The following is an 18,503-nucleotide window of genomic DNA, read 5'->3' as shown; positions in this document are numbered from 1 at the left end:
GGGAAGGAAGGATGAAAGGCAAGAAGAAAGGAAGTGATGGAAAGCAGAAAAATAAAAGTGAGAGAATAAGTTCTTGATAGATTTGGAACAAATTAAGATGGCCTTTGAAAAGTTATGCACTTTTCAAAGACACTGAAAATCCTCCGTGGAACATATGCTCAGAGCTACTGTCACCAGAGCAAGGGATGTATGAGGGAGGAAGGAGACTTCATCCTAAATCAACTGCAAATCTCCTGTGTGTGAGAACACAGAGAGGGATGTTAGGGAAACAGGGTAATTTTTCTCAAAAAATGTGATATAAAATATTGCACCATTACATAAAATGTGTGAGGTTGCTTTGGCATTGGACTTTGAGATACACTGTGGTTTATTCCACTGAAAAAAGCCTCATCCTCGTTCCTCCATCTTGGACTCTTCCTAGCAAGAGTTGAACCATATGTTAAAACAAAGGCCAAAAACAAACAAAACAAAACAAAAAAACCCCCCGTGATCTGTCGGGAATTGCTATCCTTTCATAGCTGAAAGCAAATCCTGTAAACAATTTACGACTGTGTGACAAAAAAGTTCCCAATAAAAAAACTGATCAGAATGTCAGGAATGAGATTTCTCAGGTTTTGCCCAAAATTTCGCTGGCTGTCATACCATCTGTAATTAACAGTATCTAACGCTGTACTGGATGTTTCTAGTTCATACTTTGGGCCTGGGAGTGGGTCACCCAGCATATTAAAAGCACTCTGGAAGCAGTTTCTTCCAATCGTGGTTTACTGTAACTTTAGAATCATAGCGGTTACTTTTAAGGAATCTTTAATGCCCTTTCAAGTCCATCCAAAGAACAAGTGAAGCTGCTGTTCAGAATTTTGTGCCCAGTGTTTATGTTCCATGGAATCTGTGCCACCCAGGCAGCAGACAAGACATGTCTGAGGGTGCTGGGGTGGCGGGGGGATATGCAATGATGTCACACACAGGAAATATCGGGGGTGGGGAAGGCTGGGGAGGACTTGGCTCTTCACAAGGCTGGCTCCTCTTCCATAGGCTCGCCAGCAGTTCTGTAAAAATAAACAGGCAATCAGAATACAGCATAAGAGTACACAATGACATTGTAGATTTTCATGCATAATCAAAGCTGATTTTTCAGCTCTCTCTGATGTTTATTTGTGTTATTCCGTTATCCATAAATAGAGTTTCTTTCCTAGGAAGTATAAACAAATGTCAAGTGGAAAAACATTTTCGATCCAAGCAATCATTGGAAATGTTCCTGTTTATATTAAAACATGTCAGAATATTTTATAACTCTAGATTCCAAAATGTACATGTTTTGTGTCTAGTACAGTCCAATAATTTATTGAAAAAATTAACTATGATATTTTATTTTAGGAGCAATTACAGTGATTTCCTATGGAACCAGTTTGCTAACGAGAGCAAAGGACCCAGCTAGCTTCTGGAGGAGACTCACCAGGGCTCTGGTTTTTTTGCTTCTGTTCTTTCATAACTGGATTGGCTGCCTGCCGGAGGCATTTCAAATCAAATTCTGAATCTGATTAGCAAATCACTGCTACAGACCCAGCGTTTTTACAAGAAACGCACTATGGTAGTGTGTAAATAGTTTTTATTCGGCATCATCTGAGGGGTGTTCTGCTCTGGCAAAACCAAAACTAATTGCTTGAAAATTTATACTTGAGATTTTGCCTTAATTTAGTAACACTCTGAGGGTGTTTTAAGGCAAACTTTTAGAATGATTTTTAATTTAGTCAAAAGGACAAGTCGTAGCAGGAATCCAAATGCATGAGGTAGCTGGATTGCTGAGGGAAGAACGCTGGGGTTTGAGATGCCGGGAGAATTGAGTATGAGTCTGGGCTCTGTGATTTGCTAATGTTGCAACTGCGAATGTTGTAACTATACTTCTGTGAAGCTGTGGTTTCATGTTTAAAACCCGTGAGGAAAAAAGATGTTCCTTACAGAATCAGTGAAGGTTAAAAAAATAAAGGAGATAAAATGGACTTCTAAACAATACACACTACGGGGCAGTAGTTATTTATCTCTGGATTTGTCCCCTCATCATCTAACATATGTATAAAACTGTGTTGAATGGTACACAGGTACAGAGTTATGCCTGTGCTACCATAAGGAAATGCAATATTGGGAAGATAGTTCTCTCTGGGTGGTGGAATAATAGGTAGGTGGTTTAAATTTTCTTTTTCATACTGTTTTTCTACTTGCCAGTATTCTATAATGAATTACTTTTCTATTAGAACAAATTGCTATATTTGGAACACTGTTGTTAATGAAGAAAAATGAACAATTTAGCCATGTTATTTTACAGATATATAAAGAAAAAACCAAGATTTCTGTGTATCTACAAATAAGGTAGTTGCCATTTTAATTTAGCATTTTTATAATAAATTTAAAACACTGAAAGATTTTATCCATGGAACAGTAATAAAAAAGATTTTAATGCATCCCCTAAAGAATGAGAAATATTAGGTATTCATTATTTAACATTACTAAAAGGAGAGAGTTCCAAATGAGTCCATGTGGAATACTGAAAAAAAAATTCTTAGGAAGTTATAGCCTGTCCAACAGTATACTGGATAAGGAGGTTGTGAGAAAGTGTTTAGAGCTGCTATATAAGATAAAAGCTATTTAAGTGAGTCATACTCTATTAAAATCTTTCCAAACTAAAATTATCAGCATTCCCACAAGAAAATTTTTAAATTAAGGAAAACATTTAAGTAACTAAACTGATTTATACGTAAACATGCAAACTTATTTACATTTGAGAATATGTGGATTATACAGGTATAGAATCCTCAAACTAGATACTCCAATGGAGACTGAATTCTCCTATTTACTTTTTCCAAACTTTATTGAGATACAGTCGGCATATAACATTGTATAAGTTTAAGGCAATGTGACGATTTACCACAGTAATATATCCTTCACCTCCCATAACTACCATTTTTGTTGTTATGATGAGAACATTTAAGATTTACTCTCATAGCAAATTTTGAGTATACAATACAGTATTGTTAGCTGTAGTAATCATGCTGTATATCAGATCCCCAGAACTTATTCATCCTATAACTGGAAGCTTGTACCTTTTGATCAACATCATTCCATCTCCTCTATCTCCCAGGCCCTGTTAACCATCAATCTACTGTTTCTATGAGTTCAACAATTTTTTTCCCAGTTTTATTGTAAATAACTGACAAACCTCACTGTATCAGTTTAAGGTGGAGAGCATGATAGTCTGACTTACATATATTGTGAAATGATTACCACAATAGGTTTAGTTAACATCCATCATCTCATATAGAGAGTTCAATGTTTTTAGATTTCACATATAAGTGAGATCATATTGTATTTATCTTTCTCTGTCTTAGCATAATGCTCTCAAGTTTCACCCATGTTGAACCTTCTTTTTTATGGGTGAATAATGTTCTGTTGTATGTATATACCACATTTTCTTTGTCGATTCATCTATCACTGGACGCTGAGGTGGTTTCCTTGTCTTGGCTATTGTAAATAGTGCTGCAATGAACATGAGAGTGCAGATACCTCTCCAAGATAGTGATTTTGTTTTCTTTGGATATATACCCAGAAGTGGGATTACTGGATCACATGGTAGTTCTACTTTTACTTTCTTGAGGAACCTCCATACTGTTTTCCATAGCAGCTGCATCAATTTACATTCCCATCAACAGTGCAAATAGATCACTTTCTCCATATCCTCACTAATTTGTTATCTCTTGTCTTTTGATGCAAGCTGTTTTAGCACATGTGAAGTGATATCTCGGTGTGGTTTTGCTTTGCATTTCCCTGATAATTAGTGATGTTGAGAACCTTCCCATGTACCTGTTGGCGATTTGTATGTCTTCTTTAGAAAAATATCTATTCTGGTCCTTTTCCTTTTTTTTTTTTTTTTTTTTTTTTTGTGGTATGCGGGCCTCTCACTGCTGTGGGCTCCCCCGCTGCGGAGCACAGGCTCCGGACGCGCAGGCCCAGCAGCCACAGCTCACGGGCCCAGCCGCTCTGCAGCATGTGGGATCCTCCTGAACCAGGGCACGAACCTGCGTCCCCTGCATCGGCAGGTGGACTCCCAACCACTGTGCCACCAGGGAAGCCCCCCTTTTCCTATTTTTAAATTGAGTTAATTTATTCACTTATTTATTGCTATTGAATTGTATGAGCTCCATATATATTTTGGATATTAACCCCTTATCAGATACATGGTTTGCAAATATTTTCTTGTATTTCATAGGTTGCCTTTTCACTTTGTTGATTCTTTGGCTGTGCAAAAGTTTTTAGTTTGACGTCATTGCACTTGCTTTTATTTTTTAATAAATTTATTTATTATTTTTAATTTTTGGCTGCGTTGGGTCTTCGTTGCTGCACGCGGACCTTCTCCAGTTGCGGCGAGCAGGGGCTACTCTCTGTTGCGGTGCATGGGCCTCTCACTGTGGTGGCCTCCCCTGTTGTGGAGAGTGGGCTCCAGGCATGCGGGCCTCAGCAGTTGTGGCTCGCGGGCTCCAGAGCGCAGGCTCAGCAGTTGTGGTGCATGGGCCCAGTTGCTCCACAGCATGTGGAATCGTCCCGGACCAGTGCTCGAACCTGTATCCCCTGCATTGGCAGGTGGATTCTTAACGACTGTGCCACCAGGGAAGCCCCTGCACTTGCTTATTTTTGCCTTTTTTGCTTTTTCTTTTGTTGTCATATCCAGAAAATTAATTGTAAAGACCAAAGTCAAGGAGCTTTTTTTCTTTGTTTTCTTCTAAGAGTTTTATAGTTTCAATTCTTACATTTAAGTTCTTAATACATTTCCAGTTAATTTTTGTGAGTGGTATAAGGTAGGGGTCCAGTTTCTTTCTTTTGCATATGAATGAATGTCCAGTTTTCCCAACACCATTTATCAAAGAGATTATTGTTAGCACATTGAGTGTTCTTGACTCCCTTGTCAAATATTAGTTGACAATATATGTGAGGGTTTATTTGTGGGCTCTCAATTCTGTTCCATTGGTCTATGTGTCTGTTTTTATGCCAATGCCATACTCTTGATTACTACAGCTTTGTAATATTTGAACTCAGGATGTGTGAAGCCTCCAGCTTTGTTCTTGCTCAAGATTGCTATGGCTATTCAGGGTCTTTGGTAATCCCACTGAATTTTAGGATTTGTTTTTCTATTTCTGTGAAAAATGCCATTGGAATTCTGAGAGGGATTGCATTGAACCTATCAGTGACTTTGAATAGTGTGGATGTTTTACCAATATTAACTCTTCTGATACATGAATGTGGAATAGCTTTCCATTTATTTGTGTCTTCTTCAATTTGTTTCATCAGATCTTACTGGTTTTGGTATATAGATCTTAGTTTTTATCCTGAAAGTTTACTGAATTCATTTATTATTACTAGCCATTTTTTTTTTTTTGGTGGAGTCTTTAGGATTTTTTACATACAAGTACAGGATCATGTTAAGAAACCCTTGTCTTGTTTCTCATCTTAGAGGGAAATCTTTCAGCTTCTTACTGTTGAGTATGAATGATGTTAGCTGTGGGTTTGTCATATATGGCTTCTATTATGTTGAAGTATGTTCCTTCTATACCCAATTTGGTTGAGAGTTTTTATGATGAAAGAATGTTGAATTTTGTCTGCTGCTTTTTATGCATCTATTGAAAAGACAATGATTTTTATCTTTTATTTCATTAATGTGGTGTATCACATTCATTGATTTGCATATGTTGAACCACCCTCGCTCCCAGGGATAAATCCCACTTGCTCATGGTGTATGATCTTTTTAATGTGCTGTTGAAATTGGTTTGCTAGTATTTTGCTGAGGATTATTGTATCTATGTTCATCAGGGTTATTGGCCTATAGTTTTCTTTTCTTGCAGTATCCTTATCTAGCTTTGGTATCAGGGTAGTGGCTGCATAAAATGAGTTTAGGAGTGATAGATTCCCTAAATCAGTAAATCAGATATTCAGATACAAATGACGAGTCCCTGGTCAGGGAACTAAGATCCTACATGCTGCGGGACAACTAAGCCCACGCGCCACAAGTGCCGCAACTACTGAGCCTGCACGCCACACCTAGAGAGCCCGTGTGCCACAAACTGCAGAGCCCAAGTGCTCTGGAACCCACGTGCCACAACTAGAGAGAAGCCCATGTGCTACAACTAGAGAAAAGCCCACGCATCTCAATGAAGAGCCCACATGCCACAACTAAGACCTGAAGCAGCCAAAAAAAATAAAAAAGAGAAACAGATGACCAGAAAGTGGGATTGTCACTTACCCCAAGTCCCATGGTGAGTCTGGGAGGTGGGACCTTGTGAAAAGACAGCTATGACAGGTAATGTCTCTCAGACACCAGTTTTTGGGTGGGGAGGGAGGGCGGGCTTTCAATTTTTTGGATGAGTTTGAGAACTGGTGTTAATTCTTCTTTAAATGTTTGGAAGAATTCACCAGTGAAACCATCTGGGACTGGGCTTTTCTTTTTGGAGAGGTTTTGGTTTACTGATCCAATCTTCTTATTATTGGTATGTTCAGATTTTCTATTTTTTTCATGATTTAGTCTTGGTAGGTTGTATGCTTCTAGGAACTTACTCATTTCTTATAGGTTGTCCAATTTGTTGGCATATAATTGTTCATAGTAGTCTCTTGTGATGGTTTGTATTTGTGTGGTATCAGCTATAATGTCTCCTCTTTCATTTATAATTTTATTTATTTGAGTCCTCTCTCTTTTTTTCTTGGTAAGTCTAAAGGTTTGTCAATTTTTAAAATCATTTTAAAAAACCAACTGTTAGTTTTGTTGATCTTTTCTATTGCTTTTCTATTATCTATTTCATTTATTTCTGCTCTGATTTTTGTTATCCTAACTTTGGGGTTAGTTTGTTGTTCATTTTCTAGTTCCTTAAGCTGTAAAGTTAGGTTGTTTATTTGAGGGTTTTTTTTAATGTATGCATTTATTGCTGTAAATTTGCCTCAGCACTGCTTTTGCTGCATCCCATAAGTTTTGTTATTCTGTGTGTCCATTTTTGTTTGTTTCAAGATAACTTTTGATTCTCTTTGATTTCCTCTTTGATCCATTAGTTATACAGGAATGTGTTGTTTAGTTTCCACACATTTGTGAATTTTCCAATTTTCCTTCTGTTACTGATTTCTAATTTCACACCACTGTGGTCATAAAAGATACTTAGTATGATTTCACTCTTTTAAAATTCACTAAGACTTGTTCTGTGACCTAACATATGACCTATCCTAGAGAATGTTCTATGTGCACTTGAGAGGAATAGGTATTTTCCTGCCGTTGCATGGAATGTTCTGTATATGTCTGTTAGGTCCATCTGATATAAAGTATAATCCAGTCCAATGTTTCCTTATTGATTTTCTGCCTGGATAATCTATCCATTGTAGAAAGTGTGGTATTGAAGTTCCCTACTATTATTGTACTATTGTCTATATTATTCCCTTCAGATCTGTTAGTATTTGCTTAATGTATTTAGATGCTCGGATGTTGGGTGTATATGTATTTAAAATTATCATATCCTCTTAATGAATTGATCCCTTTATCACCATATGATGACCTTCTTTGTTTTTTGTTACAGTTTAGACTTAAAGTCTATTTTTTTTCCAGATTTAAGTATAGCTACTCCTGCTCTATTTTGTTTTCTATTTGCATGGAATATCCGTTTCCATACCTTCACTTGGAGCCATTTACATTTAAAATAATTATTGATAGTTAGCAACTTACTATTGCCACTTTTGTTAATTGTTTTCTTGCTGTTTTGTACTTACTTTGTTCATTTCTTCCTCTCTTAATGTCTTCCTTTTAAACTGATGACTTTCCATAGTGGTATGCTTTAATTCCCTTCTCTTTATCTTTACCTATCTACCATAGGTTCTTTTTTTTTTTTTAAATAAATTTATTTATCTATTTTTGGCTGCATTGGGTCTTCATTGTTGCATGCGGGCTTTCTCCAGTTGCAGCGAGTGGGGGCTACTCTTTGTTGCAGTGCACGGGCTTCTCATCACAGTGGCTTCTCTTGTTGCAGAACACAGGCTCTAGGCTCACGGGCTTCAGTAGTTGTAGCATGTGCGCTCAGCAGTTGTGGCTCGTGGGCTCTAGCGCCCAGGCTCAGTAGTTGTGGTGCACGGGCTTAGTTGCTCGGCAGCATGTGGGATCTTCCCGGACCAGGGCTTGAACCCGTGTCCCCTGCATTGGCAGGGGGATTTTTAACCACTGCGCCACCAGGGAAGTCCTACCATAGGTTTTTGCTTTGTGGTTACCCGGAGGCTTACTTGAAACATCTAATAGATATAACAGTCTAATTTTAAGCTGACAACAACTTAACTTTAATTGCATACAAAACTCTACCCTTTTACTCCTCCTGTCTATAGTATTTTTTTTAACATCTTTATTGGGGTATAATTGCTTTACAATGGTGTGTTATAGTTTGTTTTTTTTTGTTTTTAATTTTATTTATTTATTTATTTTTGGCTGTGTTGGGTCTTTGTTTCTGTGCGAGGGCTTTCTCTAGTTGTGGCGAGCGGGGGCTACTCTTCATTGCGGTGCACAGGCCTCTCACTGTCGCAGCCTCTCTTGTTGCGGAGCACAAGCTCCAGACACGCAGGCTCAGTAGTTGTGGCTCATGGGCCTAGTTGCTTCACGGCATGTGGGATCTTCCCAGACCAGGGCTCGAACACGTGTCCCCTGCATTGGCAGGCAGATTCTCAACCACTGTGCCACCAGGGAAGCCCTATAGTTTGTTTTTGATGTCATGATTTTTTTTTTAATATTGTGTATCCATGAACAAATTACTGTAGCTGTAGCTATTTAAAATACTTTTGTCCTTTAACCTTTATCCTAGAGTTAAGTGTTTAACACATCACCATATTATACTATTAGAGTATTCTGAATCTGACGATATACTTACCTTTGCCAGTGTGTTGTACATTTTCATATGTTTTCATGTTAGTAGTTATCGTACTTTCTTTTCAGTTTGAAGGACTCCTTTCAGCACTTATTGTAAGGAAAGTCTTGTGGTGATGAACTACTTCAACTTTTTTTTTTGTTTGGGAAAGTCTTTTTATCTCACCTTAATTTCTAAAGGAAAACCTTGCCAGGTAAAGTAGTCCGGTTGGCAGTTTTTTTCTTTCAGCACTTTGAACATATCATCCTACTCTCTCCTGGCAGGTCTTTGTGTGGGGAGAGAGGCTCAGTTCTCCTGTTCTACCGTCTTGGTGATGATATTCCCTCCATCTGAATTTTCCTACTTCTAACCCAAAGCCACAGCAAGATGATCTTCCCCCCACATCCAGGACTCAGTTGTGGCTGGAATTTCAGAGACAGTGGTAAGTGTCTGTGCATTCTCCAGACATCCGTCTTAGGCTTTGAGGAGGTAAGCGAAGTGTCTTAGCACAAACCATTCACTGCAAAATGGAACTTCTTCTCTTCTAACATGGGGACTTTCAGGTACAATATAAAGCTTTCCATCAGATGCTTCTCTTTGCTTTCCTCCCCTCAAAGTCATTTCATATTAACCACTTTTTTGGAAAATAGTTAATTAACTGCTGCCACATTCTAATGAAACAAATACACATAACCAGCCAAATCTCTCAGTGTCTTGCAACACAGAAGTTTTATTACTAGTATAGCAAGTAGGAAAATATCCTGGATCTCAAGGTAGATTTCACAAGGTAGATGTATTTAGGTCCCAACTCTGCCATTTTTAAAATTTAACTTTGAGCAAGTCATCGTCCCTAGATTCTCAGTTTTCTCTTTAAAACTGAAATAATAATCCACGACCTGCTCTCTGGGTGTTCTCATATCCATAGCTCTCAGTGGATTTAGTATTATCTTTACTTAATCCCTGTCCCTAGGTAACTGTTAAATGTCTACATATTTTTTTAAGTTAATTTAAGAAGTCATCTTCATGAAACACTTAGAAAGTGAACTGGTCAGGGATGACCCTTTAATGGCTGTTTTGGGTGAAAGAGTAAGAAGCAGTACTCTTGAAATGTGGGGGGCTCCCCACTTCAATCATTTATAGACAGATACCAAGGTTATCTTGATTAACAAAAACACAGCTGTGGAAAGGGCTGGGTGAAGGGGAGAGATAATCTTCAATATTTGGATTTAATTCCTTTTTCAGTTAGGTGAGGTAGAGACATAGGAAGGTCAGGAATAAATGTAAAATAAAACATTCAAAGATAAATTTTAGTACAATAGTTCAGCTGATTGAAAGACACAAACTTCTGCTATAGCAAGTAGAAGTGAACACAGATGGTCCTTTATTGATGAAGGGCAAAGATTTCATATATTAAGGGAAGGATCAGTTAGGTCCAGCAGTCATAGTAGTTTAGATAATTTGCAAAAATAAAAAGCAGAAAGAAAGAATTTGAGATAAGATATAACATAAAATTATATTCTTGTATTTTCCCTTAAAGGGGTATTTCATTTCCTATGATTTTTAAAGCAGTATCTGTTAATTTATATTAATGCTATTATTATTTTTTATTTTATTTTTTTTTGTGGTATGCCGGCCTCTCACTGTTGTGGACTCTCCCGTTGTGGAGCACAGGCTCCGGACGCGCAGGCTCAGCGGCCATGGCTCATGGGCCCAGCTGCTCTGCGGCACGTGGGATCTTCCCGGACCGGGGCACGAACCCGTGTCCCCTGCATTGGCAGGCGGACTCTAAACCACTGAGCCACCAGGGAAGCCCAACAACATTATTTTTAAAGACACATTTCCTCTTGGTTTATTGATTTAATTTAATCCCTATACTTTCCTCTTCCTTCTCCAAGGCAAGCAATCTAATTCCTATTTGTTTGTTTTTTCAGTGAAAACATTTTAATTTTTAGTATTGATTATTTTCTAGTTTCATAGCTTCACAGAGGGGAATTTTTTTTGAATTTTATTTATTTTATTTTATACAGCAGGTTCTTATTAGTTATCCATTTTATACATATTAGTGTATATATGTCAATCCGAATCTCCCAATTCATCCCACCACCACCCCACACCCCCACTGCTTTCCCCCCTTGGTGTCCATACGTTTGTCCTCTACATCTGTATCTCAGTTTCTGCCCTGCAAACCAGTTCATCTGTACCATTTTTCTAGGTTACACATATATGCATTAATATACGATATTTGTTTTTCACTTTCTTACTTCACTCTGTATGACAGTCTCTAGATTCATCCATGCCTCTATAAATGACCCAATTTCGTTCCTTTTTATGGCTGAGTAATATTCCATTGTATATATGTACCACATCTTCTTTATCCAGTCATCTGTTGATGGGCATTTAGGTTGCTTCCATGACCTGGCTATTGTAAATAGTGCTGCAATGAATATTGGGGTACATGTGTCTTTTTAAATTATGGTTTTCTCTGGATATATGACCAGGAGTGGGATTGCTGGGTCATATGGTAATTCTATTTTTAATTTTTTAAGGAACCTCCATACTCTTCTCCATAGTGGCTGTATCAATTTACATTCCCACCAACAGTGCAAGAGGGTTCCCTTTGGTCCACACCTTCTCCAACATTTGTTGTTTGTAGATTTTCTGATGATGCCCATTCTGACTGGTGTGAGGTGATACCTCATTGTAGTTTTGATTTGCATTTCTCTAATAGTGATGTTGAGCAGCTTTTCATGTGCTTCTTGGTCATCTGTATGTCTTCTTTGGAGAAATGTCTATTTAGGTCTGCCCATCTTTGGATTGACTTGTTTGTTTTTTTAATATTGAGCTGCATGAGCTGTTTATATATTTTGGAGATTAATCCTTTGTTGGTTGATGCGTTTGCAAATATTTTCTCCCATTGTGAGGGTTGTCTTTTTGTCTTGTTTGTAGTTTCCTTTGCTTTGCAAAAGCTTTTAAGTTTCATTAGGTCCCATTTGTTTATTTTTGTTTTTATTTCCATTACTCTAGGAGATGGATCAAAAAAGATCTTGCTGGGATTTATGTCAGAGTGTTCTTCCTATGTTTTCCTGTAAGAGTTTGATAGTGTCCGGTCTTACATTTAGGTCTCTAATCCATTTTGAGTTTATTTCTGTGTATGGTGTTAGGGCGTGTTCTAATTTCATTCTTTTACATGTAGCTGTCCAGTTTTCGCAGCACCACTTATTGAAGAGCCTGTCTTTTCTCCATTGTATATCCTTGCCTCCTTTGTCATAGATTACTTGGCCATAGGTGCATGGGTTTATCTCTGGGCTTTCTATCCTGTTCCATTGATCTATATTTCTGTTTTTGTGCCAGTATCATATTGTCTTGATTACTGTAGCTTTCTAGTATAGGCTGAAGTGAGGGAGTCTGATTCCTCCAGCTCCGTTTTTTCCCTCAAGACTGCTTTGGCTATTCGGGGTCTTTTGTGTCTCCATACAAATTTTAAGGTGTTTTTGTTCTAGTTCTGTAAACAAGGCCATTGGTAATTTGATAGGGATTGCTTCGAATCTGTAGATTGCTTTGGGTAGTATAGTCATTTTCACAATATTGATTCTTCCAATCCAGGAACATGGTATATCTCTCCATCTGTTGGTATCACCTTTAATTTCTTTCATCAGTGTCTTATAGTTTTCTGCATGAGGTCTTTTGTCTCCCTAGGTAGGTTTATTCCTAGGTATTTTATTCTTTTTGTTGCAGTGGCAAATGGGAGTGTTTCCTTAATTTAGCTTTCAGATTTTCCATCATTAGTGTATAGGAATGCAAGAGATTTCTGTGCGTTAATTTTGTATCCTGCAACTTTACCAAATTCATTGATTAGCTCTAGTAGTTTTCTGGTGGCATCTTTAGGATTCTGTATATATAGTATCATGTCATCTGCAAACAGTGACAGTTTTGCTTCTTCTTTTCCAATTCGTATTCCTTTTATTTCTTTTTCTTCTCTGACTACTAGGACTTCTGTAGGCTCTAGGACTCTGACTGGCTAGGACTTCCAAAACTGTGTTGAATAATAGTGGTGAGAGTGGATATCCTTGTCTTGTTCCTGATCTTAGAGGAAATGCTTTCAGCATTTCACCATTGAGAATGATGTTTGCTGGGGGTTTGTTTTATATGGCCTTTATTATGTTGAGGTAGGTTCCCTCTATGCCCACTTTCTGGAGAGTTTTTATGATAAGTGGGTGTTGAATTTTGTCAACAGCTTTTTCTGCATCTATTGAGATGATCATATGGTTTTTATTCTTCAGTTTGTTAATATGGTGTATCACACTGATTGATTTGCGTATATTGAAGAATCCTTGCATCCCTGGGATAAATCCCACTTGATCATGGTGTATGATTCTTTTAATGTGTTGTTGGATTCTGTTTGCTAGTATTTTGTTGAGGATTTTTGCATCTATATTCATCAGTGATACTGGTCTGTAATTTTTTTTTTTGTAGTATCTTTGTCTGGTTTTGGTATCAGGGTGATGGTGGCCTCACAGAATGAGTTTGGGAGTGTTCCTTCCTCCACAATTTTTTGGAAGAGTTTGAGAAGGATAGGTGTTAGCTCGTGTCTAAATGTTTGATAGAATTCACCTGTGAAGCCATCTGGTCCTGGACTTTTGTTTGTTGGAAGATTTTTAATCACAGTTTCAATTTCATTACTTGTGATTGGTCTGTTCATATTTTCTATTTCTTCCTGGTTCAGTCTTGGAAGGTTATACCTTTCTAAGAATTTGTCCATTTCTTCCAGGTTGTCCATTTTATTGGCACAGAGTTGCTTGTAGTAGTCTCTTAGGATGCTTTGTATTTCTGTGGTGTCTGTTGTAACTTCTTTTTCATTTCTTATTTTATTGATGTGAGTCCTCTCCCTCTTTGTCTTGATGAGTCTGGCTAATTGTTTATCAATTTTGTTTATCTTCTCAAACAACCAGCTTTTAGTTTTAATGATCTTTGCCATTGTTTTCTTTGTTTCTATTTCATGTATTTCTACTCTGATCTTTATGATTTCTTTCCTCCTGCTAACATTGGGTTTTGTTTGTTCTTCTTTCTCTAGTTCCTTTAGGTGTAAGGTTAGATTGTTTTAGATTTTTGTTTCTTGAGGTAGGCCTGTATTGCTAAAAACTTCCCTCTTAGAACTGCTTTTGTTGCATCCCATGGGTTTTGGATGGTCGTGTTTTCATTGTTATTTGTCTCTAGGTATTTTTTGATTTCCTCTTTGAATTTTTCTGTGATCTCTTGGTTATTTAGTAATGTGTTGTTTAGCCTCCACATGTTTGTGTTTTTTACGGTTTTTTTCCCGTAACTGATTTCTAATCTCATAGTGTTGTGGTCAGAAAAGATGCTTGATACAATTTCAGTTTTCTTAAATTTACTGAGGCTTGATTTGTGACCCGCGATGTGATCTATCCTGGAGAACGTTCCGTGTGCACTTGAGAAGAAAGTGTAATCTGCTGTTTTTGGATGGAATGTCCTATAAATATCAATTAAATCTATCTGGCCTATTGTGTCATTTAAAGCTTGTGTTTCTTATTAATTTTCTGTTTGGATGATCTGTCCATTGGTGTAAGTGAGGTGTTAAAATCCCCCACTATTATTGTGTTACCGTCGATTTCCTCTTTTATCGCTGTTAGCAGTTGCCTTGTGGATTTAGGTGCTCCTATGTTGGGTGCATATATATTTATAATTGTTATATCTCCTTCTTGGATTGATCACTTGATCATTATGTAGTGTCCTTCCTTGTCTCTTGTAACATTCTTTATTTTAAAGTCTATTTTATCTGATATCAGTATTGCTACTCCAGCTTTCTTTTGATTTCCATTTGCATAGAATAACTTTTTCTGTCCCCTCACTTTCAGTCTGTATGTGTCCCTACAAGAGGTGGGTCTCTTGTAGACGGTATATATATGGGTCTTGTTTTTGTATCCATTCAGCGAGCCTGTGTCTTTTGGTTGGAGCATTTAATCCATTCACATTTAAGGTAATTATTGATACGTATGTTCCTATTACCATTTTCTTAATTGTTTTGGGTTAGTTTGTGTAGGTCCTTTTCTTCTCTTTTGTTTCCCACTTAGGGATGTTCCTTTAGCATTTGTTGTAGAGCTGTTTTGGTGGTGCTGAATTCTCTTAGCTTTTGCTTGTCTGTAAAGCTTTTGATTTCTCTGTCGAATCTGAATGAGCTCCTTGTGGGTGATCTTGGTTGTGGGTTCTTCCCTTTCATCACTTTAAATATGTCATGCCACTCCCTTCTGGCTTGTAGAGTTTCTGCTGAGAAATCAGCTGTTAACCTTATGGGTTTTCCTTTGTATGTTATTTGTTGTTTTTCCCTTGCTGCTTTCAGTAAGTTTTCTTTGCCTTTGATTTTTTTCAATTTGATTACTATGTGTCTCGGTGTGTTTCTCCTTGGGTTTATCCTGTATGGGACTCTCTGTGCTTTCTGGACTTGCGTGGCTATTTCCTTTCCCATGTTAGGGAAGTTTTCCAATATAATCTCTTCAAATATTTTCTCGGGTCCTTTCTCTCTCTCTTCTCCTTCTGTGATCCTTATAATGCAAATGTTGTTGCGTTTAATGTTGTCCCAGAGGTGTCTTAGGCTGTCTTCATTTCTTTTCATTCTTTTTTCTTTATTCTGTTCTGCAGCAGTGAATTCTACCATTCTGTCTTCCAGGTCACTTACCCATTCTTCTGCCTCAGTTATTCTGCTATTGGTTCCTTCTAGTGTAGTTTTCATTTCAGTTATTGTACTGTTCATCTCTGTTTGTTTGTTCTTTAATTCTTCTTAGGTCTTTGTTAAACATTTCTTGCATCTTCTCGATCTTTGCCTCCATTCTTTTTCTGAGGTCCTGGATTCTCTTCCCTATCATTATTCTGAATTCTTTTTCTGGAAGGTTGCCTATCTCCGCTTCATTTAATTATTTTTCTGGAGTTTTACCTTGTTACTTAATCTGGTATATAGCCATCTGCATTTTCATCTTGTCTATCATTCTGTGAATGTGGTTTTTGTTCCACAGGCTTCAGGATTGTAGTTCTTCTTGCTTCTGCTGTCTGCTCTCTGGTGGGTGAGACTATCTAAGAGGCTTGATGGGAGGGACTGATGGTGGGTAGAGCTGGCTGTTGCTCTGGTGGGCAGAGCTCAGTAAAACTTTAATCTGTTTGTCTGCTGATGGGTGGGGCTGGGTTCCTTCCCTGTTGGTTGTTTGGCCTGAGGTTACCCAACACTGCAGCCTACCTGGGCTCTTTGGTGGGGCTAATGACAGACTCTGGGAGGGCTCACCCCAAGGAGTACTTCCCAGAACTTCTGCTGCCAGTGTTCTTTTCCTCACGGTGAGAGACAGCCACCCCTGGCCTCTGTAGGAGACCCTCCAATGCTAGCAGGTACATCTGGTTCAGTCTCCTATGGGGTCACTGCTCCTTCCCCTGGGTCCCGATGCACACACTACTTTGTGTGTGCCCTCCAAGAGTGTAGTCTCTGTTTCTCCCAGTCCCGTCGAAGTCTTGCAGTCAAATCCTGCTAGCCTTCAAGGTTTGATTCTCTAGGAATTCCTCCTCCTGTTGCTGGACCCCTAGGTTGGAAAGCCTAACGTGGGCCTCAGAACCTTCAGTCCAGTGGGTGGACTTCTGTGGTACTAGTGTTCTCCAGTTGGTGAGTCACCCCCCCAGCAGATTTGGATTTGATTTTATTGTGATTGCACCCCTCCTGCTGTCTCATTGTGGCTTCTCCTTTGTCTTTGGATGTGGAGTACCTTTTTTGGTGAGTTCCAGTGTCTTCCTGTTGATGATTGTTCAGCAGTTAGTTGTGATTCCGGTCCTCTCGCAAGAGGGAGGCAACAGAGAGCTAATTCCTGTTATGTATGTTATCTGTTCATAGGGTGCTCTTTAAAGCTATATGTTATTGTTTTATGAGCATGTATTTTTATTTTATCTTTATACACACATGTATCATTTCTGTTGCTTACTTCTCTCACCCAGTAGTGTAGTTAGTTATTACATAAACATCACTGTAAGCAGTTATGTTTATCTAGTCTGTAGTGGCCAAGTGCTACATGTCATCTCCTCCATGGTGTACCTTCATCCCATTGTAACCATTTGTTCTTCCAATAATGCACACTGGGTTTGACTCCTCCTCTCTACCCACCACGAAGAAGCTGTAGTGAACTTCTTAGCACATGTCTTCTAATTACCCTAGATGAGAATGTCTTCAATATACATTCCTGGGAGCAAGATTACCAGGTTATATGTTTTGTGTATACTAAAAATGGTAGTAAACTGCTTTTCAGAATGCTGCCATAGTTTACCTTCCCACAGCTATGAGAGCTCCAGAGCCCCACATCTCCACCAATGCTGGCATTCCCCAGATTACTGAAGTTTTCACTGATTGAAGAAATAATTACTGAGTGTCTGTGATGCACCCTGGCTGTGTTCTAGGTACTGGAAATATAGGGAGACATAATACAGTATAACAGATGGACCTGATCTAATTTTGGGATTGAGGGTCAGTGAAAATTGTCCAAGAAGAGGAAGTGATATTTGATATGAGATCTAAAAGGTAAGTTGGAAGACAATGGGAAGGTCAGTGAAGGGTCAGTGAGAAGAGAAGGAAGACAAGCTAAGTATTCCAAACAGAAGGAAGGGAGGGTATGTTCCAAGAAGACCTGATCCGGACATAAATATGGCTCTTGGGAGAAAATTTGAAAGCACAATGGACTATCACTACATACCCACTAGAAAGGCTAAAACTATAAGGACCAATTATACAAAGTGCAGGTGAGGATACAAAACTGTCATTCATTGATGGTGGGAATGAAAAATGGTATGGCCATTTTGGAAAGCAGTTTGGAAGTTTTTCTTATAAAGTAAGACATATAACTTTCCTATAACTTGGCAACTCCACTCCTCAGTGTACATTAAAGAAAACTGAGTGCTTGTGTTCACAAAGTAAAAACCTGTATAAAAGAGTTAGGTTCCTCCAAAAATTAAAAATAGAATTACCATATGATCCAGAAATTCCACTTCTGGGTATATATGCAAGATAACTCAAAATAGGATCTTGAAGAGATAATTTCACATTTATAGTCATTGAAGCATCAATAGCCGAGAAGTGGAGGCAACCTAAATGTCCATTGTCAGATGAATGGATAAAGAAATGCGGTATACACATACAATGAAATATTAGCCATAAAAAAGGTAGAAATTTTGTCATATGCTACAACAGGGATAAGCCTTGACAAAAAACGTTCTGCCAAATGAAGTAAGCCAGTCACAAAAAGGCAAATACTGCATGATTCCACTTATTTGATGTATCTAAGGTACTCAAACTCTTAGAAAGTAGAATGGTGGTTGCCAGGAGCTGGGGGGAGGGGAAAATGGAAGTTGTTTAATAGCGTTTCAGTTTTGCAGACAAAGAAGTCCTAGAGATGTGTTGCATGACAATGGGCATATAGTTAACACTGCTGTACTGTACACTTAAAAATGGTTCAGATGGTAAATGTTATGTGTGTTTTCCACAATGACAAAACTTCATAGCAGCTTTATTCGCAATAGCCCTTAATGGTAGAAGATCTGAATAGCCATTTTTCCAAAGAAGACATA

The 18,503-nt window shown here is 38.2% G+C and overlaps 1 protein-coding gene across 2 annotated transcripts in view; it reads right to left on the bottom strand.

Moving 5' to 3' along the window:
* Window positions 1-937: 937 nt before the first annotated feature.
* The window catches only part of HDAC9 (histone deacetylase 9), a 577,220-nt gene continuing 559,654 nt past the window's right edge, over window positions 938-18,503 (bottom strand). For both annotated transcript variants that reach the window (XM_082662560.1, XM_082662561.1), the window contains one exon: window positions 938-1,046. In XM_082662560.1, the coding sequence (XP_082518686.1) occupies window positions 1,007-1,046 (40 nt within the window). In that variant the 3' untranslated portion in view covers window positions 938-1,006. The remainder of the gene's footprint in view (window positions 1,047-18,503) is intronic.

This window comes from Grampus griseus (genome assembly GCF_964374135.1).
Source record: "Grampus griseus genome assembly, chromosome: 9".
In the NCBI taxonomy this organism is placed as follows: Eukaryota; Metazoa; Chordata; class Mammalia; order Artiodactyla; family Delphinidae; genus Grampus; species Grampus griseus.
Note: the sequence above shows the minus strand (reverse complement) of the source record. Positions and strands in the feature narration are given on the sequence as shown.